This window comes from Ochotona curzoniae, unplaced genomic scaffold (assembly GCF_017591425.1).
Source record: "Ochotona curzoniae isolate NIBS_2020 unplaced genomic scaffold, NIBS_Ocur_1.0 contig_2723, whole genome shotgun sequence".
Lineage (NCBI taxonomy): Eukaryota > Metazoa > Chordata > Mammalia > Lagomorpha > Ochotonidae > Ochotona > Ochotona curzoniae.
Genome location: NW_024465573.1, coordinates 18,983,579 through 19,005,440, shown reverse-complemented (window position 1 = coordinate 19,005,440; position 21,862 = coordinate 18,983,579). Strand labels below are relative to the sequence as shown.

Sequence of the window (21,862 nt, the reverse complement as noted above, 5' to 3'; positions counted from 1 at the left end):
GATCAGCAGCTCAATTGGAGGGATCTCCAAAGAAACTTTATCAGAGATGACCCCAGATCTGATTCTTGTGTGTGTTTGCCAGTACAGGGTCCAGCACAGACTGTCGCCCCAATCAACTTATGCATATGTTGATGGTTGCAACTGCTAGGTTGGTTCTGTCTCCAGCCCTGTCTTCCACTTGAACCAATGGTTGTTGCAGTCCAGCCTGATCCTGTCCACTTCATACTCGGCCCTCCTGCAAACCAGTGGGAGCTGCAGCCTAGTTGGGGTAACTCCCCACAACCCTCCAGGCCTGTCCCCTACCCTGGTTCCCATGCTTCCCACTATGTACTACAGACTTGTTCAGTCTGTCCCACACCCCATTTAGCTCTCATACATGTCAATGGGCATTGAAGCCTAGTTCAACCCAACCAACCTACTATCCAGCCCACACATATACTGGCAAGTGCCTTTCTTTCTAGCCACCCCTGCCTTGTCCTGGTTTTCGTGCTCTCCAGTGGGAGTGGAAACCCAAGAAAGAGGTGCCCATTATCTACTCACTAGGCCACTCCCATTCCCAAATCATGCACTTTCCAGGAGGTTCTGGAGTTTAACTTGATAGACTTTGCCCCAAGTGCCAGCCTCTGCCAGCTGATGCTGCGGCCCAACCAACCCTCACCCACTCTAATTTATGCTGGCCCCAGTCAGAGCAGTCAGCTGAACCTGGCTTTTCCCTTATCTAGCTCACATGAGGCCCACAGGTGTTGTATCCCTGCCTGGTCTAGTCTGCCTCCATCCCAGCTCATGCTCTCCAGGGGGAGTTGGCTGTTTAACAGGGAGCCCACATTCCCCCTGCTGGCTTTGCCGCCTCCCTCCCTGGTTCTCATGTGTGCTATTTGGGCACCGTGGCCACATCTGGTACAGCTCACTTCACCTTGGCTTTTCATAATATGCACCGGTATGTGTCGCGACTGAATCTGGTCCGATCCAAACTCTATTCTGGTGCTCGGATTAGCCAGCAGGTGATGTGAACTGGTTCAGCCTGGTCTGCCTCCGACCTATGCCAAATGTATGTCAGTGGGTATCCTTCTCTTGCCTTTTCTGGGTTGCTCCCCATTGTGGTTCCTGCGCTCACCTGCAGGGACTGTGTCCTGCCAGAAGAGCTGCCCAGGCTCCTCCATTAGAACCTCTCCCTATGCCAGATCTTGTGCATACTGGTGGGTCCATGGGCCAGCCCTACTTAGTCCACCTCCTGTCCTGGTAGGAACCGTAGCCTTTCCTTGCTGGCCTTCAATCCATTCTGGTTCTTAATATTAGATGTTTCAGCCCAGCCAAGGCTTATCCATACCCAGACACTGCTCACACATGGCTCAGTAGGGGCAGAGACCTAGCCTAGTCTGTCCTACATTTACCCAGGTTCTCCAGAGCACCAGATGGTGATGGAGTCTAGCCTGGTTAGGTGCGCCCAGCCCCAGTTCACACTTGTGCCAAAGGAGGTTGCAACCATATCCAGACCAGAATGCAGCCCCCACTCTTACCCCCGCACTCACCAGTGGGAATCCCAACCCAGCAAGAGTATACTCTCACAGCTCCCCAACCACCTCTATTCCCTGCCCTAGATTACATGCGTACCAGTGGTTGCTCTGACCCAGTTGGCTTACCCCTCACTTGTCTCAGCCTTTGCTTTTGATGCTGTGGCCTAGTATCCCTGGCTCATGCAGACCAGTCCGTGTAAGAGCCTAGCTCGGCATGACCTGTGCTCCATTCTGATTTCTGTTCTTCCTTGTGAGTTGAGGTTTGTTCGGCCCTGCCCAAACTGACCCCTTCCAGTTGCAGCTCAACACACCCCACATCCTGTTTTAGGATGCACATTCAGGAGCTGCTGCCTTGATCTGCCCAGACTGCTATAGGTTCCTTTATCCATAAGTGATGGCAAGTTCCACGGTCACACCTAGCTCAGCCCATCACCACCCCAACTTGTGAGCTAACCAGCAGGACTTGTATTTCCACAGGGTTCGGCCCACACTTCCGCCAGAGAATCTACCCCCAGGTCTGGTTCTCTTGCATGTTGGTTAGTGCCTTGACCCTGCCAAGTGTAACCTGCCCACTGTTCCACCAATCAGTCAGGTACTGGTACCTAGCCCTGCCAGACAGGTCCCCAGCCATAGCTTTCATGTGGACTGGTGTGTGGCAGTCAGTGACGCTCTATGCTAATAGCTCATCTCAGATTTTCCATGTGGGCTGGTCAATCAGTCTGGCCCAAATAGATCTTTTTGACTCTCCCCTCCAAACCACCAGGCCTCAGTCCCCACACTTGCCAGCAAGTTCCGTGGTCCTGTCGCTGGGAATCACCAGAATTCATCCCTCACCTACACTCACACTGGGTTTATCCATGAATGTCCCTAGGCAGCAATTACATACCCTAAAGACCCCAGAGCTCACTGCTGGGTAGTCAGCAGGCAGAGCCTCGCGCCCAACAGGCGCACTGGCCACTCAAAGCCTAGGACGTGGTCACCACTTGGCAGCAGTGACCATGGCCTGAGTCCCCAGCATTGGGTCCGACCTGGCTGGGGCATCCCCTGCAGCAGCCATGCTGCAGGAGGCTCCTTTCGCCCCAGCCTCATGGCTGAACCTATCTTCTTTTTTATACTGGGAAACATTGGCATAAAACAATGCTAATTGAAATACATCTAAACCTCAAAAAGGAAAACCAGATGCCTTCTCCTTCTTATTAGTGATTAACAAGTAAAACACCTTTCTGAAGCCAGAAAGAGATCTCATTTGAGGTCTGGATTCATTTCTCCATTAGGAATTCCTTTGGGACTGAAGTTTGGCCTAGAAGTTAAGATGCTGCTTGGGACATGCTCAACACTATCAGTGCCTCGGATGAAGTCCCAGCTCTGCTCTCAATTCTAGTTTCCTGCTATATATGCATCCTGGGAAAGAAGAAGTGATGGCTTAAGTGCCTGAATCCAGGCCAGGAACAATGGATCAGTGGATACATCCTCAGCACCTGTGTGGGAGATGCAGAAGAAACTGCAACGGCTGGGGCTGAGCTGGTCTGAAGCCAGGAGCCAGGAGCTTCTTCCTGGTCTCCCACGTGGGTGGGTGCAGGGTTCCAAGGCTTTGGGCCATCCTCCACTGCTTTCCCAGGCCAAAGCAGGGAGCTGGATGGGAAGTGGGGCATCTGGGACACAAACTGGTGCCCATATGGGGTTCTGAAAGGCTAGGCCCAAAATTGAGTCAAGAATCCAAGGACTCAACTAAATATCCCAGGATGTAAGCCAGGATACACTCCTATCATAATAAAGAATCACCTGACCCAAAATATCAGTGCCTCAGCTGAGAACGTCTGTACTAGATTCATACTCTGACTCATCATCAGAAGTTCTTGGGTCAATACGCCCCTAAAGCTCTAACTCTATTCCTACAGAACTCCTTCCCCAGCTGGAGGCAACAGTCTAGGTTGCCTTGTACCTGGCCAAGTGTTACACTGCTGTGAGAGAAGCAGCCAATAGCTGGTAGGCACTCTGGGCTTGATTAATGCCAAATTTGTGTTAACTACACCAATGTGTCAGCATAGTTGTCTATTCTATTTTTCATTTTTTTTTTTCAAACATAAGTGGGGAAGGTGGGGAATGCTGGGCCAGGACATGCTACACAGGCCCCCAGGCAGGGTGGGAAGGGTGTAGATTTCCCAGGGTAGGGGTTCTGGTAATGCATGAGAGTGAGAGCAGCTGAGGTCACGTTTGACATGGAGGAATGACTTAGAAGTTTATACAGATCAAGGCGCAGTATTCACAGGCAGGTGAGGGAGCTGATATGGAGTGGCTAAGAGGGGGGAAACCAAAGGGCATGTCTATATCAGGCCACAACACCTGTCTACATGGAAGACCTGGGCTGGAGGGTACGTCTGCTGGGTTAGGCCACAGTACTCAAATGCGCATGTTGGAGCAAGGAGTGGGCCACATCAGGCTAGGCTACAACACCCACCAGAAAAATACAAGAGAATCAAATCTGGGGCAGATGTTGTAGGGGTCTTGTGGGCTCACTTCTGTGGGGCTGCAGGAATCACCAGTCTGCATACAGAGCTGGAGGTGGCGACCGGCTAAATCTGGCTGCACCACAAAACTCAACTGGCCCTCTCAGGAGTTGGTATGGGAGGGGGATGGGCTGGGCCGGGTCAGGTTGCAGCACCTATTGGTATATGCAAAGGCCAGGACTGAGGGCAGTGGAGACATACCTGTTAGTATGCCTGAGATCCAGGGCTGGGAAAGGGCCTTGTGGGGGAACTCTGGGCACTCTCCTGCTGGGCTGCAGCTGCCACTAGTGAGCATGACTGCCAGGATTGGGAGTGAGCCAGGTTGGTCAGGGCAGTAGCACCCATCAGCATACGTGTGGGCTGGGTCTGGAGACAGGTCAGGCTATGAGCTAAGTTGCAGCACCCAACGATGTACACGAGAACCAGATGGGATGTAGGCCAGCCTAGGTTAGCCTACAGCACATGCCAGCACACATAAAAACCAGGGCTGTGGGTGGGCCTAGTACAGATTATTGGGGGCCACCCCAAGTAGGCCATGGTACCCATTGGTGTGTGTAAAGACCCGACCAGTGGTGAGCTGGGATGGGCTGGGTTGGGCCAGGCTGGGATGCGTAGGGCTAGGCTGCATCATCCATCCGTCAGTGTGACAGATGCACTGGCTGGCACACATAAGAGTCAAGTCTGAGGTCACCTCAGGTAAGGTTTCTTGGGGGACTCCAACTAGTTAGCTGAACTCAAACCTTAACCACAGAAAAAAAAAACACAATATATGTGGTTCAACTTGGAGTGCATGAGTCAGGACTGGGCCTCCTCAGTTGCTGATGCCTGTGCAGTAGACAGCATGCCCAGATGCACATGGGGACATTGACAGCCAGCTCATCTAGACGAGCAGAAGATATTGAGTACCTCATCAGAGAATGGAAAGAAAAACAGGTTAGACCACACTTCTGACCAAATTTTGCAACATGTTCCTGGGTCTACGGATGCATTAAGGTAGACTTGGTCAGCCTTTAGACCTCAGAAAGATTTTTCTCAAGTCTGGTGCAATGAAGCTGACATCTCAGAACTTTTCAAAACATTTAAGTAATACCCTTGGGACATTCTTCCCCACATCAGTGTCTCTAAGGTGTCATAAAATAACTGTTCCCTATCCACCTTCTCCTACCTTCCTCCCCACCATAATCTGAGTCCCACATGGGAGTGCATCCCTCTCAACCACCTAAACAGTATTAAAACTCAAAGAAAAATATGGCATAACAAAAGACATAACAAAACTTCTTGAACTAGTTGTGCACCATGCTCCCCTTACTTCATCATCCACTTTCTGACCTAACCAAATGGTCTTTGGCCCCACCCTTGTGGAATAATGGCTGTCAAGCCCCCACATCCTATCTTTGATTATGTTCTGTTGATTCTAGATTTTTTTTTAAGATTTTTTTTGTTTGTTTGTTTAAAAGGCAGAGCTACAGAGCAGAGATTCTCCATTTGCTGGTCCACTCCACAAATTACAGCAACAACGGGCAGGGCCAGGTCCAAGGCAGGAGTCTCCTAAGTAGGTGTAAGAACCCAAGGACTTGGGTCATCCTCTGTTGCCTTACCAATCACATTAGCAGTGAGCTGGAAGAGCTGAATGGGAAGTGGAGCAGCTGGGAACCCATAAGGGAGATCCATGTTGTTGAGAGCAGCTCAACTTGCTGTGTCATAGTACCAGCTCCTGAATCTCAATTTTAAAATCTATCGTGAAGGTGTCCATTTCCACATTTGCCACCCCTTTCTAAATCACTGTTACCAGGTCCAGCAAAAGCTTCTTAGTAGATGCTTTGGCTTTCATTTAATCCAATTCCACAGAACAACCAAAACAATATTGTAAAAACACAAGCCTTTTATTTCACTTCCTTGCTTAAACCTTTCTGTGGCCTCCTCCTATATTTTACACAAAATTCAAATTCTTGATCTAGATCTATAAGATCCTTGATGTTCCCATCCCTGTGCTTCTTTGCAACCTCATCTCCTACCACCAGGCTCCTCCACTCGCCACGCTCCATTGTCACAGACCTTCAACCAGCCCACACTCTCTCCCTCTCCAGAGTCTGCACTGGTTCCTCACATGACTGGCCCATAGCTAACTCCTTCTCACCTTTCAGATCAGATTAGATGCACCTCCTCGGAAACATCTCCACCAAATACTTTAAAAGTCAGGACCCCCCACATCTATCCATTCTGTCATTCATGAGCACAATTACTCAGTTTAACTCTTTCTTAGCACTTTTATCACCTTATTTAACAAGAAAAAATTATGATCATGGTAGCCAATACCTTGATATCAGTTTTCTCTGTGCAGGTGCTATTTATTAAGGTATTTAATCCTCATAAATTATAAGGTATTGCTTTTATATACAAATGAACAAATCAGGACTGAAAAAGGTCACATAGCTAGTATAAGGCAAAAACCCAAGCATTCCAGTTCCAGAGCTGACACTCTCAGCTCCTATGCTATTCTCCCTTCCTACTCACTTAATTCCTTTTCATTGCACACATAGGCAACTGAAACCAAAATCTTGTCTGTCTTAAGAAGAATCTGACTTCCACTCCCGACAGCAATCAACAAGCATTTGCCTAAATAAATAAGGGTGGGAAACACGCAGGCTGTGTGAGGCCTGTGAAATCATCTGGTCTGGCTCTGCCAAGCCTACTGCATGCAGAACTCAGAACTTAATAAATATATAGCAGGCTAATTTTTAAGTTGATAATTTCAAATGCAAACAGCTGTTGGCAAAGAAAAATTTGCTCTAAGTGTTTGGGCCTCTGCGACTCACATGAGGGACTGATATGAAACTGCTGGCTTTGACTGCCTCAGTCCTGGCAGCTGCAGCCATGGGGGAATACCAGCAGATGGAAGGTTTCTATCTCTCTATATGTAACTCCTTTCAAATAAGTAAATAAATCTTTAAAAAAAAATACATGTGTAAGTTAAACAATAATTCATCTAAAGACACTATCCAGAAAACAGCAGAGCCAAAATTAAATAACAGGTGTTGTGATTCCAGACTTCAAGCTCTTAGCACTAATCTGTACTTTCTTTCTGGGGACAAAAAGGTATATGAAGTATTTTCTCTTGCTGTTGTTTAAGGAACTTTAATTCAGTTCTACATGAATCTTAATATTTTAAGTCATTTTAAATCATCCAACTTCATGTTCTGTTTTGCTTTCAGCTAGTATTCAGTCAACCTTGCACAAAGATAATTTTTATTACCATAACATTCAATTCCTACAACACAATTGAAGAAGCACACTTCCCCCAACAGTTAAGCAGTCCCCATGAACAGAGACTGAGAAATCTAAATTGTGTTGGCAGATCCCAGGCAGACTAAACAAAGCACAGTGGAGTTTCCCTGTGCCATGGTGGCAGGGTGTTTCCCTCCCTCACCCTCTCCCCACTGTCCTACTTAAGCCAAAATTCAGCTGGCTTTTGACTTTACAACCCCATTACATAGAAGCAGACTTACCTTTAACTTGCGTGAGATCAATGCCTTTCTCGGCTGCCAGCTTCTTTGCCAGAGGGCTAACAAACACCCGTCCCTTTGGTCCAGCAGGTGCAGCTGGCAAGGTGGCTGAAGGTGCAGGAGCTGCAGGTGAGGGAGTTGGAGGAACTGCCGCCACCTTTTGAAAAAAGTTGTAAATTACTAACCACTCGAAAGACTGCCCTGAAAGATGAAAAGTTTCCATCTTACTGAGAAGCTGAAACTGTCTTAACTAAATGATTTTCATCTTCTTTGTTAAGATAAGAATGCATCTTTTTTTCATTTAACCAACACAAGAGAGCAACATGAATGGGAAGAACAATTCTTTATGTCAAAGACAAAGTTTAACCCAGTAAGGATGGGGAAGCCTTTTTTCCGCCAAGGACCCTTTGAGTACCAACTTAAAAATTAGCCTGTTATCAACTGATCAAATTTCGAGTTCTGTCCCTGCAGCTGTCTTGGCAAAACCAGTCCAAAGGCCTTATATTGTTCACAGGCTGGACACTGCCAACCCTGCTCTGTAACAGAGGAAAGTGTGGAATATAGTATTTCTACCCAGTATGTAATGTCCTCAACGTCTCTTCATTCCTAATCTCATGTCGCTTCTTTATTCTCACTCTCTTACATTTCCAATATGTTTTTTCTTTTTACTTAACTGAATTTCAAAACATCAAATTATGACGTTGAGTGAATCTTAAGAAATAAATCAACATTGTTATCTGTCAGGTCCTCATAAATATACTACAATCAGAAATCAGGTTTTCTCTGCAAGAAATGTATACCTCATCTAGACTCACATGACTAGCACCTGTGGAATCTTCAGCACACATACTATTTGTGCTTTACAGTTCATGCTACAGACCCATAGTGTGCATTACAAAGCTGAGAGTAATATACTAAATTCTATGCTAAACAGGTCATATTCTGTCAGTTCTTACACAAATATATGCTTGATTCTCTACTATATGTTAATACCGAGAGAACTGAAAGTGACAGATTATTTGGTAAATTAAAAAAAAAAAATACACTTAAGTCAAACTTTGCCTTTCAGAAACACGATATCTACATCTAATGCAGATACAGCACAGCCACCTCAGCTTTGCTCTTGTAGCAGGAATCAAGACACAGAGAAGGAAAAGAAACTGCATGATCACGGCGATCCACCATGAGCTAATGGTGCAGCCCCGCACACTCTCTAGAAGTCTCCACAAACGTCAATGGACTGCCTCCCTAATTCACAGGAACACACAGCTGAAAGGAATGTCGGATATCAGCCAGCAGGAGTCCCACAGTTCCAGCAGCATACCTACCGGTGGGGGGATAGGTGGTGGTACTTGCGGTTTTAAATCAGTTACTTCGGTTGGCCTATAGTCAGCAAATGCTGGTATATCGGCTTCTTTTTCTACAATGATACAGAGTGGGGTTCCTAAAGGAACATCTCTCGTGCCTTCAGGAACCAGGATTTTTGCCAGATAGCCTTCCTCCTGTACTTCAAAACCTTAAATAAAAGGGAGAAACATTATGGGATCTAGAAGACTCCACTATCCCTCCAAACTCACAGCAGTTTTAAGCTAAAAGCTTTTCTCCTAGCTAAAGAGCCAAATTTCATATGCCATGTAACCTCTGTGTTTACCTTCATTTGAAGATGTGTTTACTTATTTTGAAAGTCAGAATTACACAAAGAGAGGAAGAAAAGAGGGAAGGATCCTCCATCTGCTGGTATGCTCCCAAGATGGCTGCAGCAGTCAGCGCAGGGCCAAGATGGAAATTCCTGATTCCTGGCTCTGGACTGGCCAGACTTGGCTGTTGCAGCCATTTGTGGAATGAACCAGCAAGTGAAAGGCCTATCTTTCCTTTCCTCTTTCTGTCATTCTACATCTCATATAAATGAACACATCTTAAAAAAAAGGGGGGGGAGGGGAGCATGTTTGTTTGGCATACGGTCCACAGAGTCTTCTGAGTCTAAGAAGTTTGATCAAGATAATATTTCTCTAATGACTAGAGTCTCTAATAAGTCTCTACAATGACAGTGTTTAGCATTTCATAGATAAAAAGGAGCTGCTCTGGTGGAAGTGAGGAGACGGGGGCAGGGCACTGCAGGGTCCTATGCTTTGCTTCTCTCTTGCCATCATGAAATAGATGGACTTTAAAATCACAAGTTCAAAGTCATCACTTCAGAGGATGCCCAGAATCCCCCACTATATCTTTGGAGAAGAGACTGAAGTCTCTTAAGTAGTAATCATGGAATACAGGGAAAAAAATGTTTAATACCTACAAATATCTATAAATATTATCATACAGGATTATCTCTAAGGGGTTCTACTTTTGAGAATTTAAAACAGAACAAATGCATACATGGAATACACACACACACATACATACATACATACATATAGACACCCTGGTTTTAATTTTCTCTCAAAGTCATCTTAAATTCTTTGGTATTTCTCTGCCCTGGTGCTGTAATTTCTCTCTTTTTTCTCTTTCTTTAACAACAGCAGTTCATACATAACTTGTCAGTAATAAAGCTAGGAAGCAAACTCTGGCCAAAGAACAACATCCTAGCTGACATATCTTTGATTTAATGAGTGCAGTAGGGCACTGACAAATCTAACTTTTTGTTTGTTTGTTTGTTTGTCTGTTTTGTTGTTGCTGTAAAACATACTGTTACAGGAAATGGGAACTCAGAATTACAAAGTTTTCATGTTATCACTCACTCACATAGAAAAGGATGGCAATCCTCTTCCTCATTGGAATACTCAGTGCCTCAACCAGTAAGAGCTGAAGAAATCTCACCTATGGTGGCCTTGTCAGTCTCTATCTCTGCCAGTAAGTCTCCTTCATTTAGCTTTTCACCCACTTTTTTTTCCCATCTCTGAACTGTGCCCATGGTCATGGTGGGAGAGAGGGCAGGAAGAAGTACCTGTAGAAATAAAAAATCACTTGCTTAACACTAGGAAGCCTTGGACGGAACAGAATTCAGTCAAACTTAAATAATTTCATGAAAGGACAATAACAATGGCAATCCAAATAATTTTAACAGCAAAAGGTCAGAACCTCAACAGGCTCCCAATGGCTAAATCACCTTTCAGATCTGAAGCTGTACAGTATCTGACCCAACATATGCCAAGACTTCTTTCAGGCTACTAAAATTACTTCCACAACATAAAGCATCTTTAAACCTGTTTTTTAAGAGAGGAAAATGAAGATTTCTCTGTTCACAGAACGATCTTGTCCGAGAGCCTTCTGCTATAATTTTGCAGTGCTCTAGACATAAGCATCTGTCCTCTCACACACAAGTAACTGCATTCGTTCCAAAATCTCAGGTATCTTTGCAAGATACAAAAATAATAATACTAAGTAAGAACTGCTCTCTGGTGACTACAATTAGTAACAATCTATTTTATTCTTAAAAATTGCGAAGAGGAATAGACTTCAAGCATGATAACCGTACACACAAAAAGAAGGTGAGTATCTAAGGAAATTGATACATCAATTAATTCACTGCAGTCATCCCACAATGCACTATTTCAAACAGTTCAAAAAGGTACACTATGAAAAAACCATACATGGATTTTAAGGTTTATTGTGCTAAAATAAACATTTCAATTCTAGTTTTTGGCAAGTGTTTTCATATGCTTTCATATATGTGTGTGTGCAAAAACAAAATTTAATATGTAAATTTTTACTTCCCAATTCATTTTTAGCAACAAAATAGAAAAGGACTGTATTATAACAGCCATTTCCGTGCTAATAAAACCCAAGCATCAGACTGGCTGACTCAATCAGAGGGAGGGTGGGAAGCATCGTTATCTTCTTAAAGACTATATATGAAATATATGAGATCCATCATCTTCACTTTAATAGACAAGTCTAAAGAAACTTTTCTCATTTATATGGTTTGTGTGTCCAATGAATTTGGATGTTAATTCTTTTTTGGTATTTTCTTTAGTCTTTTGTATCTAATTAGAAATAACCTTATAATGAGATAAAAATAACTTCCTTTGGGGAGTGAGCCAGCAGACAGGATCTAACTCTGTGCCTTTCAAATAAATGTGTAAGAAAGAAAAAGGAAAGCTAGTTTTTTTCATACACTTCCAACACCTGAAACACACAAATATACATAGTATTTCCCAATCTCTAATACACTAATTCAATTTCTTAGCAACGAATTTAGTTAAGAAAATCAACAGGAGTCACATTCAGTGCCTTCAACTTGGTTGCAATGTTATTATTACACATGTCTATTCCACACTTTAAGTTCTTTATTGTTAGTTTCCTCATTTATAAAAACCATACAATTACCTCACCCCTCTACAAAAACAGACCATCACACATTAAAGAAAAACATCAACTGAGGACCTCCATTCAATAGACTGCAAGTCTACTATAACTCCTATTTGTACACAGAGTGGAGATAAAGAAAAACCATGCTCAAACTGGGACTAAGAAATGTTAAGAGAGCCCTTCAAGTTCACCTGGATACAACTAAGCATACAAGTTGCCCATTTTCATATTTAAATCCCTGTGTATTACAAAATAACAGCAGCTCATCACATGTAGTATCAGTTTCAAGGATGCGATAGTCCTTCCATGGAAAAATGATGGATAAACAAAGCAGTCATGTACAGAAGCCCTCAGAGGCTGAGCCTCACCTGCATGTGAGTGGGGTATGAGCTCCCAGGCGCCTGAGCAGAAGGTGGAGGGGGTGAAGCAGCAGGGGCCGGCGCAGGGGCTGCTGGTGGGGCAGGAGCGGCCGCAGCAGACTCCAAGGTGTAATTCTTAAAGGCCTCGATATCCTCAGGCCTAAGGAAGAGGAAGAACGCATCCACACAAGAAGGTCAGAAGGCAGACTGAGCATCCACAGGAGTTTTCCAAAGTCTTCACTATTTCTCAAATCTTAAGTCACAACACTCTACTGGACACAGAAGCTGCATGAGTGCGGGGGAGACCACTTACTTTCCAACTGTGATACAGATGACTGCTCCCACGGGAACATCTCTGGTGCCTTCAGAAACAAGGATCTTTGCCATGTAACATTCCTCCAGGCTCTCAAATCCAACAGTGGCTTTATCAGTTTCAACCTGTTAACACATAAAACACTAGCACAAATCTGTACAACCCATATGTAGTTTCTTAGCTGGTGTTCAGAATCATATAAATGGGGCCCAGCACTGTGGTCTAGTGGCTAAAGTCCTCACTTTGAACGTGCCGGGATCCCATATGGGCATTGGTTCTAATCCCAGTGGCCCCACTTCCCATCCAGCTCTCTGTTTGTGGCTTGCAAAGACAGTTAAGGACAGCCCAAAGCCTTGGGACCTTGTACCCACATGGGAGACCCAGAGGAGGCTCCTGGCTCCTGGCTTCAGATTGGCTCAACTCTGGCCATTGTGGTCACTTGGGGAGTAAATGATTGGACGGAAGATCTTCCTGTCTCGCCTGCTCTCTGTATATCCAACTTTGCAATAAAAACAAAATAAATCTTAAAAAGAAGCCCTTAAAAGAAAAAGAATCATGTAAGTGGTGTCTAGAATCATGTAAAGGGACCTGCACCTTGCATAGCAGGCTGTGCCTCAGCCCATGGCAGTGGCATCCCATGTGGGTATCACTTTAGGTCTGCCTTTCAATTCAATCCAGCTCCCTGCTGGTGGCTTAGGGAGGCAGCAGAGGAAAGCTCAAGTCCTTGGGTCCCTTCACCCACATGAAAAGGCAGCTTCTGGCTCCTGACTTAGGATGGGGCCAGCTCTGATCCTTGCGGCCATTTGGGGAACACACCAACAGAGAATCTGTTTCACCTTCTCTCTACCTGTAATTGTGCCTTTCAAATACAAATAAATCTTAAAATACTTTTGTGACAATAAAGTGTCTTGGGGTTATTGCAATAGGGTCCTGTTTCAGTTCTGGCTATGCCATTTCCAACCCAGCTCTCTAAGGCCTGGGAAAACCATGGAGGCAAGCCCAAGTCCTTGGGTCCCTACAACCATGTGGAAGATCCAGAGAAGGATCCCACTGGCTCCTAGCTTCAGGCTAGCCCAACATCAGCAATTGTGGCCGTTTGGAGAACAAATCAACAGATGGAAGATCTCTCTCTCTCTCTGTGTTTCTATGCCCTTCCAATAGATTTGAAAGGATTGTTTTTAAGAAAAAGTCTTAGTTAAAAACAGTTTGACCAGCTCCTGACAACTTATCTAAGCAATACCACAATAGTCTCTAATACCAAGGGTCCCCCCGAAAAGGTTTATGTATTTTAAAGCATTACAGGAAATGTGTGTGGGGGTTGGGAGAGTTCTTCCATCCACTGGTTCATTCCCCAAGTAGCCACAATGGCCATGACTGAGTCAGGCCAAGTCAGTGGCCAGGAGCTTAATCTGGGTCTCTAATGTGGAGAGCGGGGGCCCCAGCACCTGGACCATCTACTTCCTTTCCCTGGCCATTAGAAGGGAGCTGAATCTGAAGTGGGGCAGCCAAGATACCAACCAGCACCCCTATGGGCTGGTGTTGCAGGTGGCACCATTACTTGCTACACCACAACTTGGCCCTCTAGTACCAAGTTTTGAAAACCATCTCAGGGCCCAGTGTGATAGTTCAACTGGCTAATCCTCCCCTTGCAAGCACCCAGATCCCATATAGGTGGCGGTTTGTGTCCCAGCTGCTCTACTTCCCATCCAGCTCCCTCCTTACAGCATAGAAAAGCAGTAGAGAACGGCTCAAAAGCTTGGGACCCTGCACCTGTGTGGGAGAACCCTAGAAGGCTCCCAGTTCCTGGCTTCAGAACAGCTCAGCTGCAGAGGCCGTTTGGGGAGAGACTAGAGGATGGAAGATTTCTCTGCAAATCTGCCTTCCCAATAAAAATGAAAAACCTTTTAAAAAGGAAACAAAACTCAGTTTCTGAAGCAAGAGTAACTACTCAGAGAGCTCACATCCAGTCAGATCCTTCCAACTCGTTTCAATGTTTTCAAACAACTTACCTCTGCAATGAGGTCACCCTCGTTGATTTTGTCCCCTTCCTTTTTCTCCCACCGGGCTATGGTGCCTGCCTGCATCGTTGGGGAGAGAGAAGGCAATGGAACCTGGAGAAGAAAAAGGAGAAGCACTGCATTTAAAAGGAGTTACTTAACTCTCACGCGTGGTTCGACATTTCCTTCAACTGCACGCAGAGTTTACTGAGTCCTGTTACACACTGGGCGCTGCACACTTCGTCTCCCATGGACCTGAGTCTGACAAAGCGCAAACCTCATCCGAGGCTTCTGCAAGCAGCCCAGGCTTGGAACTCCCATTGCAATGGTACAGAGAACTGGATGGGGAACTCGCTAGCTCCAGCCAAGCTGGGCTTTTGACCAGGGGCCATGCCAGATCACCGAGGCCCCTGAAACAGGATGCCCAAACCGAAGAGTGCGCCTGAAGGACAACCGGGTGCAGAGTCTCACCTTCTGATGCGGGGGGAGACTGTAACAGCGCCGGCTGGGCGATCCCCAAAGCTGCTGCAGCAGGGCGCGGTGCCGCGGCGTGGCGCCAGAACTGGGGCTCCAGCCGCATAGTGCCCGGACCCCGCCATACACCGTGGTCACTCTGCTGCAACGAACCGGAGCCAGCCCAGACCGCGCAGTCCCGTGCGGAGCTCCGGGTCCCTCCCGGCCAGCCGCCCTCCGAGCCCCGAGCGCCGCCCTGGGGGCTGCATGCTGGGCCCGCCGCGCCCAGACGCGCCACATAATTGTCACCGGCTCCCCACAACCCACAACCAACACCGTCTCCGGAGTGACCTCCCCAAGAGCGGCACGGCTCTGCCGTCAGCCACTCCCGCGCTGCCGCACGCTGTCGTAAAACGGGCTCCGAAGATTCTCTCCGCCCCGCGTCCCAGGCCCGGACGCCCTTGGTTTCCGGAGGTCTGGGGGCCTGTTTGGGGCAGGGGGCTGCTCCGGGGCCACGGGGCTGGAGTGCTTCACCGGAGTCTGGGCGGCTGCTAGTCCAGGAGAAATAAGAGAAGGAGTGGGCGAGGAGTGGAGAAATCCCGGGGCCTCCAGGGAGAGGCAGAGTCGCCTCAGGTGCTGGGGTGCGGGGAGTGGCCACGTTTTGAGGAAGCGCTGGGATGGGAGCCCTAGGGCTCAGCTGGGCGGTGGAAGCCTTCGGCCTGGACGGGTTCTTGGAACGCTCCCCGGGAGAACGGCGGGAACCTGCCCGCGGTGCCGAGGTTTTCGCCGAGGTGCCCTTGGCTTCCCAGGATGACCGGGAGAATTTGCCCCACCCCTCTGAAAAGGCCACCCTGGGTTATGCAGATTTAATTTGTCTTTGTAGCGCCACCGGAAACTGGAGTAAACAGGTTTTCCAGCCCAAGGGTGCCAGGCGCTGGCAAGTAGATGATACATTCCGACATTTGGTTGTACAATAGCGGGATTAAGCACAGTCCCTGTGTGAAGATTCCACTTAACACAAAACAGTTTTGTGTTCATCCCTAGTGTATTATAGGTGCCTTTTGAATATCCAGAAGTACTGTTTGAAGTATGTGATACCAAAAAGTAAACTACAAAGCTACTGAGGTCAGGATGTGTTATTTGGATACATTCCCAGACTTTGGAGCCGAATGCATAACTTTTGAATGAATGAATGAAAAGCGATCTAAACACTTCTCTTGTGGACTTAACATTTTAGAATTAGCAAGTATCTCATCATTTCTCAGCTGAAGGTGCTAAGATCAGGAGAGAGCAGGTGCCCTGTATGGATCATGCATTTAAACTTTTTTTTAGGGGCAAATAAATGGTTGGTGCAAACAGCCAAAATTACGGTTGGGTTTGCCAGCATCTTATATGGAGTGCATGGGTTTAAGTTCCAACTCCACTTCCAATTCCAGCTTCCTGCTAATGCACCCCCTAGGAGGCAATAGATGAAGGCTAAAAGTACTGGAGTTCCTACCACCAATGTAGGAGACCCAGATTGAATTCCAGGGTCCTGAATACATCCAGATACAGCTTTGGCTGTTGTGGGCATTTGGGGAGTGAACCAGCAGATGGAAGATATCTCTCTAAAAGCCAAAATAAGTAATACACATAAGTTAAACTAGCATGTGTTACAAGAGGTGATTCACTGAGATGTGCTTCTTTAGACCTTGTTTTGCATTTTTCTATTAGTTTATATCTTACGTACACTTTGACTTAGGTATAGCTAAATTAGAAGATACAGTTCAGATGGTCCAGGGATTGCACTGGTACCGTAGGCTAGGAATTCTTAGTCCCCTGAACAGACTGGATAAAGGAAAATTAAGGCAGCAAAAAAAAAAAAATACTCGGATTTGAAATAGATTTGTAGAACAGTAATATCACTGATTCAAATTTGAGTAGATGGGAAGAGAAAAGAGTTCATTATGAAAGATGTTGAATTAAGTTCTGTTCATACTTATCACAATGAAGTAGCAAATTAATAGTTTAGAATATGTAAAATACGTAAGAACAGTGGAAGTATTCAAGGCTAACAACTGGGATACATTAAACATTCAGCTTGAAGGCAACTTTGTTTTGGGGGAGCGGGTTTCAAATTGTCTTGGGAATATTACACATGCACATATTCTTTTTAACTTTTATTTATTTGAGAGTCAGACAGACAATGCCTGCACTGGCATATGCCCCAGATTCCTGCAGCTGGGCCAAAGCCAGGGCCAGGAGCAAGAAGGCAAGAACCTAACTATGTGAGCCCTCCTGCCTGCCTCGCTCAGGGACTGCTGGAGTCAGAAGGCAGATCTGAGAACCAAACCCAGGCCCCAGGATGTGCAACAAGCATTTTTAACTGCTAGCAATTGATTGCTTTTAGATGAACATTTTTAAAAGTCTAATGTTTGTGCTTGCCTTAGAGACTGTTTTGTACATGCCTGGATTCTTATTTACACATTTAGATAAAATTTTTCAAAAGTGCTAAATAATATTTTTCTTGATAATACTTTTGCTTCCATTAGAAATATTAGTAGCACAGTATCTGTGGCAATAAAGTAATCCTTATCTCCAGTCTCCATGTAATGTAAACATGCTACCCAGGAGCTCAAGTGGGGGCACTTGAGCTTATTTATATATGGCGTTACTGGTCAATAAGGAAAGAAAAATGATTGATGGATTTAGTTTGCAAACTCCATTTTATTCCATTTTATGTTTTTTTAATTAGTTCATAAATTGCACGGGCAGTTAAAACCGGTTATCACTGTGATCATCAGAAGCCTCTGGTATAACATATTCCTCATGAGAACACTGTGGAACAATACATGGCAATGATCTCTTTGAAAGCAGTGGTTGCAAACATCCATGTTTCTAAGAAAATATAACTTTACACATATATGGATTTTAAGCAAGCTATATCTCTCATTAGTTCAGACAATAGAGTATGCAGTCATGCTTAATTCATGGAAACAAAATAATTTTAATTATGCTCTAAATGTTTTTAAGTCCTCTTGGATTGATGTAGATCATAAGAATATTTTTTCTAATTTATAACCATCCTGATTTAAAAAAAAAAAAGCTACAAACTAGTAAATAGCATTGCCACTGCCAAGTGTGTTCAGCCTTAGTTCTTCAGACACAAACTGCAGTGTTCCAATTCCAGCAAATTTAGGCAATGAAGCAATAAGAACAACCTTTAGTGAAAACTTTTTAAGAAACTGAACTCTTGACTAGTTTTTGAGAATCATTATAAAAAAAAGAAAGCGCCAACACTGTTTAGAAATGTTTTATGAATTCTAAACATTCTGATTCCTTAGTTTTCTCAAGGAACAAAAACACCATCAATAGCAGAATGGACTATTCGGCAGCTATGTCACTAGGAGACAATGAGCATGAAAGAATCCAAGCGCATCTCAACAGTGATTCATTCAGACTGAAGGACTCAATAGCTCCTTCGGCTCATCTGACAGCTGGTATAAGGATTACCAGCACATTTTGTACAAGAGTTACTGGAGTGACTTCATCTAGTAGGGATGTTTACCTCTTGCATAGGATGAATAAGCTAAAAGGTGGGGCGAGGGGAGACCTCCAATTCTCCCTGAACTCAATTTCAGCTTTTTAACGTGGCACCAGGCCATTACATATCCTTTTCCAAAAAGGAGATAAGAAAAATAAGTAAGGTGAAGAACTATGAAATATTTCTCTGACTTAATTTTCTCTGAAATGTTAAATTACACATAATATAAGACTTGGCTGAAAGAAAAGTGACAAGCAAAACTGATTTAAGGGACAAACATCAAGATAAACTACTAGAAATAATGAATTTTGGCCTGCAAACCCTCATGATATATATATATATATATCAAACACTAAAATTCATGCAACAAAAAAACTGATGATGTAAAGACTTTTTCTCCAGACTTCCTGGACCAAAAACAATATATTCCTGGAATAAAACAATATATTATCTCCTATCTGACTTCCAAATGAATCATTCATAATTTAGGCTGGCTTTCCCAAATTCTCCCAATCACTTCTGACAAAAAATAATATCATTGTTAGTAGGAAAAGACCAGATAAAATTAGATGAAAGACATCAGGTGTCTTCTGAGCTCCTGTCTGCTGGAGGTGCAATCAACTGAATTACATAAAACTCCCACCACAATAAAATGGCAGGTAGAATTGAAACTGGAATTGTCATCAGTAACAAAATAAAGCTTGTTCTGAAGCCATAAGGGGTGGTAAGAAGAGACTGTATAAAAGCTACGGTTCTCTAAGGATACAGTATACAATTGAATGTGAGAATATATACAACTCACACTTGAGTTATAAAAATAGACATGGTTCTCAGACAAAAAGAAAATGAATACAAAAGAATTCTCCAGACATGAACTATTTTAAAAAGACATCTATATAAAACAACAAGATGTCATCTCAGAGTTTCAAAGAGTAGTTGTTGAAATGGCTAGAGGGAAGTTGAAATGGAAACAGATCCATCCTACTCTTCTGTTTGGCAGTGTACATTGGTAATCACAAACAAACTGCTATGGGCAATACAGATAAATAAAAATGGCTAATTGGTTGATGGCTCTTGGGGAATGAACGAGAAAGCCCAGGTTATTAGTGATTTCTGGAAGCTATACACTTGACAATGTTGCACATGAGAAATTATTCTAGGTTTTGTTACCTAGAATCAACCCTACCATTCATGACTCATGCTCCATGCCCCATGGTTTCTATTTGATCAACCTACACTAAATATATAATAGAAAATAACTCCAGCCTTGAAAGAGGATTCCAGACCAGTAAGTCATGCTCAGTTCTCATAAATCACAAGGAAATACTGAACTTAATGGTCTGTCTCCTTTTAGCTGTAAAGGAGATGCCATGAGCCAAAGAAAAAAGAGACAAAGTCAAGATGATATGGGTAGCAGCACCTTTCCATACCCGCCTGGATGTTTAAGGAGACATTCACTCCTTATTCCTTTCAAACACAAAGAGTTTATCAGTTTGAATAAAAATAAATGACTCTAAAGTTAAAGAGTCCCTAGAGATAACTAGCAGTCCATGAAATATGCCCCCATATGGGCTGAAGAACAAGCTGCCAAATCAGCCAAGACCAAGAGAGGCAGCATAAAATCATATTTAATTACGGTTATAGCATAGTATAGCACAAAATGGGCAGCCCTTTTTCCATCCAATAAACAATTCAGCACCATCCAGGTCCAGTTCAAAGAGTTACTGAAGAGTGGGCCTTCATCTTTGGTACCACTTCTTCATTTATTCTTGGTTTGCGATAGCTGCAAAGCAGCAGAAATGCTGGTACCTTTGTCTTGGCTGTAAGTACAAATGCTGGGACTCTGATTGCTGTAACCATTGAGGCCAAATAATACTGTCACACACAGGAGTGATGCATCCAATTCTCAGGTTCCAGGTAATAGCAGCCATGCCCCTACAGGAGCAAGATCATCCATCCCCGTTGGTTAAGGCCTTAGGTTTGTTGTCCTCAGAGTAGAACACTGTGTTCCCACAGACAAGGAACTCCAGGTGAACCCATGACATACATTTGGATGGGGATATTAAGTACCAGATAAGCCAGGCACAGAGACAGGACTGCCTGGTGGTCATTATACTTGGAGAAGCTTCAGTTTTAGCCACACAGACTAGAAATATCTCCGTGTATTCTGGTTTTAGTCTCCTTCCTGAGTGAAGCAGCCAGGGAGTGACTTGGTTCCCAAGCCCCCGAGCTAATACTCAGCATTAATTCTCTCCGTGTTCCTCTTCCACCCAGGCTACAATTTTCCCTTCCCATCCAGGGATGGCATCATCATCATGGAAAACCTAGAGAAACAACAATGGAGAAATACAGAGTAAGGTAAAAGTATCACTAACAACCACTGCTGCTGCTGCTTAGAGAAAAAAAAGAAAGACCTTAAAAACGTAAAGTATAACAAAGTAGAAAACCTTGTGTTAGCGTCTAGGTCCCTTTGGTTTTGTCCTTGAAGCTCTAACTTGTAACTTATGTATATGTATATGTATTTCTTAGATTTACAGCTATAAAATATCCTGAACTCTGTTATAAGCATTAACACATTACTCATCACAGACTATTCTGGAACTTCTTTTTTTTTTTTTTTTTTTTTTTTTTTTAAAGATTTATTTTTATTATTTTTTCATTGGAAAGGCGGATATACAGAGAGGAGAGACAGAGAGGAAGATCTTCCATCCGATGATTCACTCCCCAAGTGAGCGCAACGGGTCGATGCTATGCCGATCCGAAGCCAGGAGCCTCTTCCGGGTCTCCCACGCGGGTGCAGGTTCCCAAAGCCTTGGGCTGTCCTCGACTGCTTTCCCAGGCCACAAGCAGGGAGCTGGAAGGGAAGCGGGGCTGCCAGGATTAGAACCGGCGCCCATATGGGATCCCGGGCGTGCAAGGCAAGGACCTTTTAACCACTTGCGCCACCGCGCCGGGCCCCTATTCTGGAACTTCTAAGAGGAAGTAGTAGGGTAAGCTTCAAAAAAAAGTTGAAAAAGAGGAAAATTTTGGTGTAAGGCATAGAGAAGAAAGGATTGGAAGCAAGACCAATCAGAGTTATTTCTTGGATGCAGTTCTTTGATTTCACAAGCCACAAATAAAGCAGGGTTATTCAAACATTTCAGTGGGGAAATCTTCACAAAATATGTATCATTTTTTCCGCTTTTTAAATTTTGTAACCACAATGGAAGGCCCTTATAATCTATAACTTGCTTCTGAAGAATGGGGGTTGGAGGGAAGGTTTTGCCTGGCAAGTGGACTGGATTACCGAGAAAAGTAAAAGTGGAGAGAATACTCAAAAGTTGAAATAAGCATGTTCTCAAACACAGATGACCACCCACAAGTTGCTAGCTTTCAACACACATATATC

The 21,862-nt window shown here is 44.4% G+C and overlaps 2 protein-coding genes across 14 annotated transcripts in view; both read right to left on the bottom strand.

Moving 5' to 3' along the window:
- The window catches only part of DLAT (dihydrolipoamide S-acetyltransferase), a 37,297-nt gene extending 21,980 nt beyond the window's left edge, over positions 1–15,317 (bottom strand). For 4 of the 12 annotated variants that reach the window (XM_040976937.1, XM_040976942.1, XM_040976944.1 and 1 more), the window contains exons 1-7: positions 14,970–15,317; positions 14,511–14,612; positions 12,502–12,626; positions 12,198–12,348; positions 10,339–10,465; positions 8,853–9,040; positions 7,528–7,681 (exon numbers count right to left, since the gene is read on the bottom strand). In XM_040976937.1, the coding sequence (XP_040832871.1) occupies positions 7,528–7,681; positions 8,853–9,040; positions 10,339–10,465; positions 12,198–12,348; positions 12,502–12,626; positions 14,511–14,612; positions 14,970–15,251 (1,129 nt within the window). In that variant the 5' untranslated portion in view covers positions 15,252–15,317. Of the gene's footprint in view, positions 1–7,527; positions 7,682–8,852; positions 9,041–10,338; positions 10,466–12,197; positions 12,349–12,497; positions 12,717–14,510; positions 14,613–14,969 lie in introns of those variants that run through there. The other 8 variants (XM_040976938.1, XM_040976940.1, XM_040976946.1 and 5 more) reach the window with 6 other exon arrangements.
- A 2,320-nt stretch (positions 15,318–17,637) lies between these two features.
- Positions 17,638–21,862, bottom strand: part of DIXDC1 (DIX domain containing 1) — a 66,465-nt gene continuing 62,240 nt past the window's right edge. For both annotated transcript variants that reach the window (XM_040976935.1, XM_040976936.1), the window contains one exon: positions 17,638–20,798. In XM_040976935.1, the coding sequence (XP_040832869.1) occupies positions 20,718–20,798 (81 nt within the window). In that variant the 3' untranslated portion in view covers positions 17,638–20,717. The remainder of the gene's footprint in view (positions 20,799–21,862) is intronic.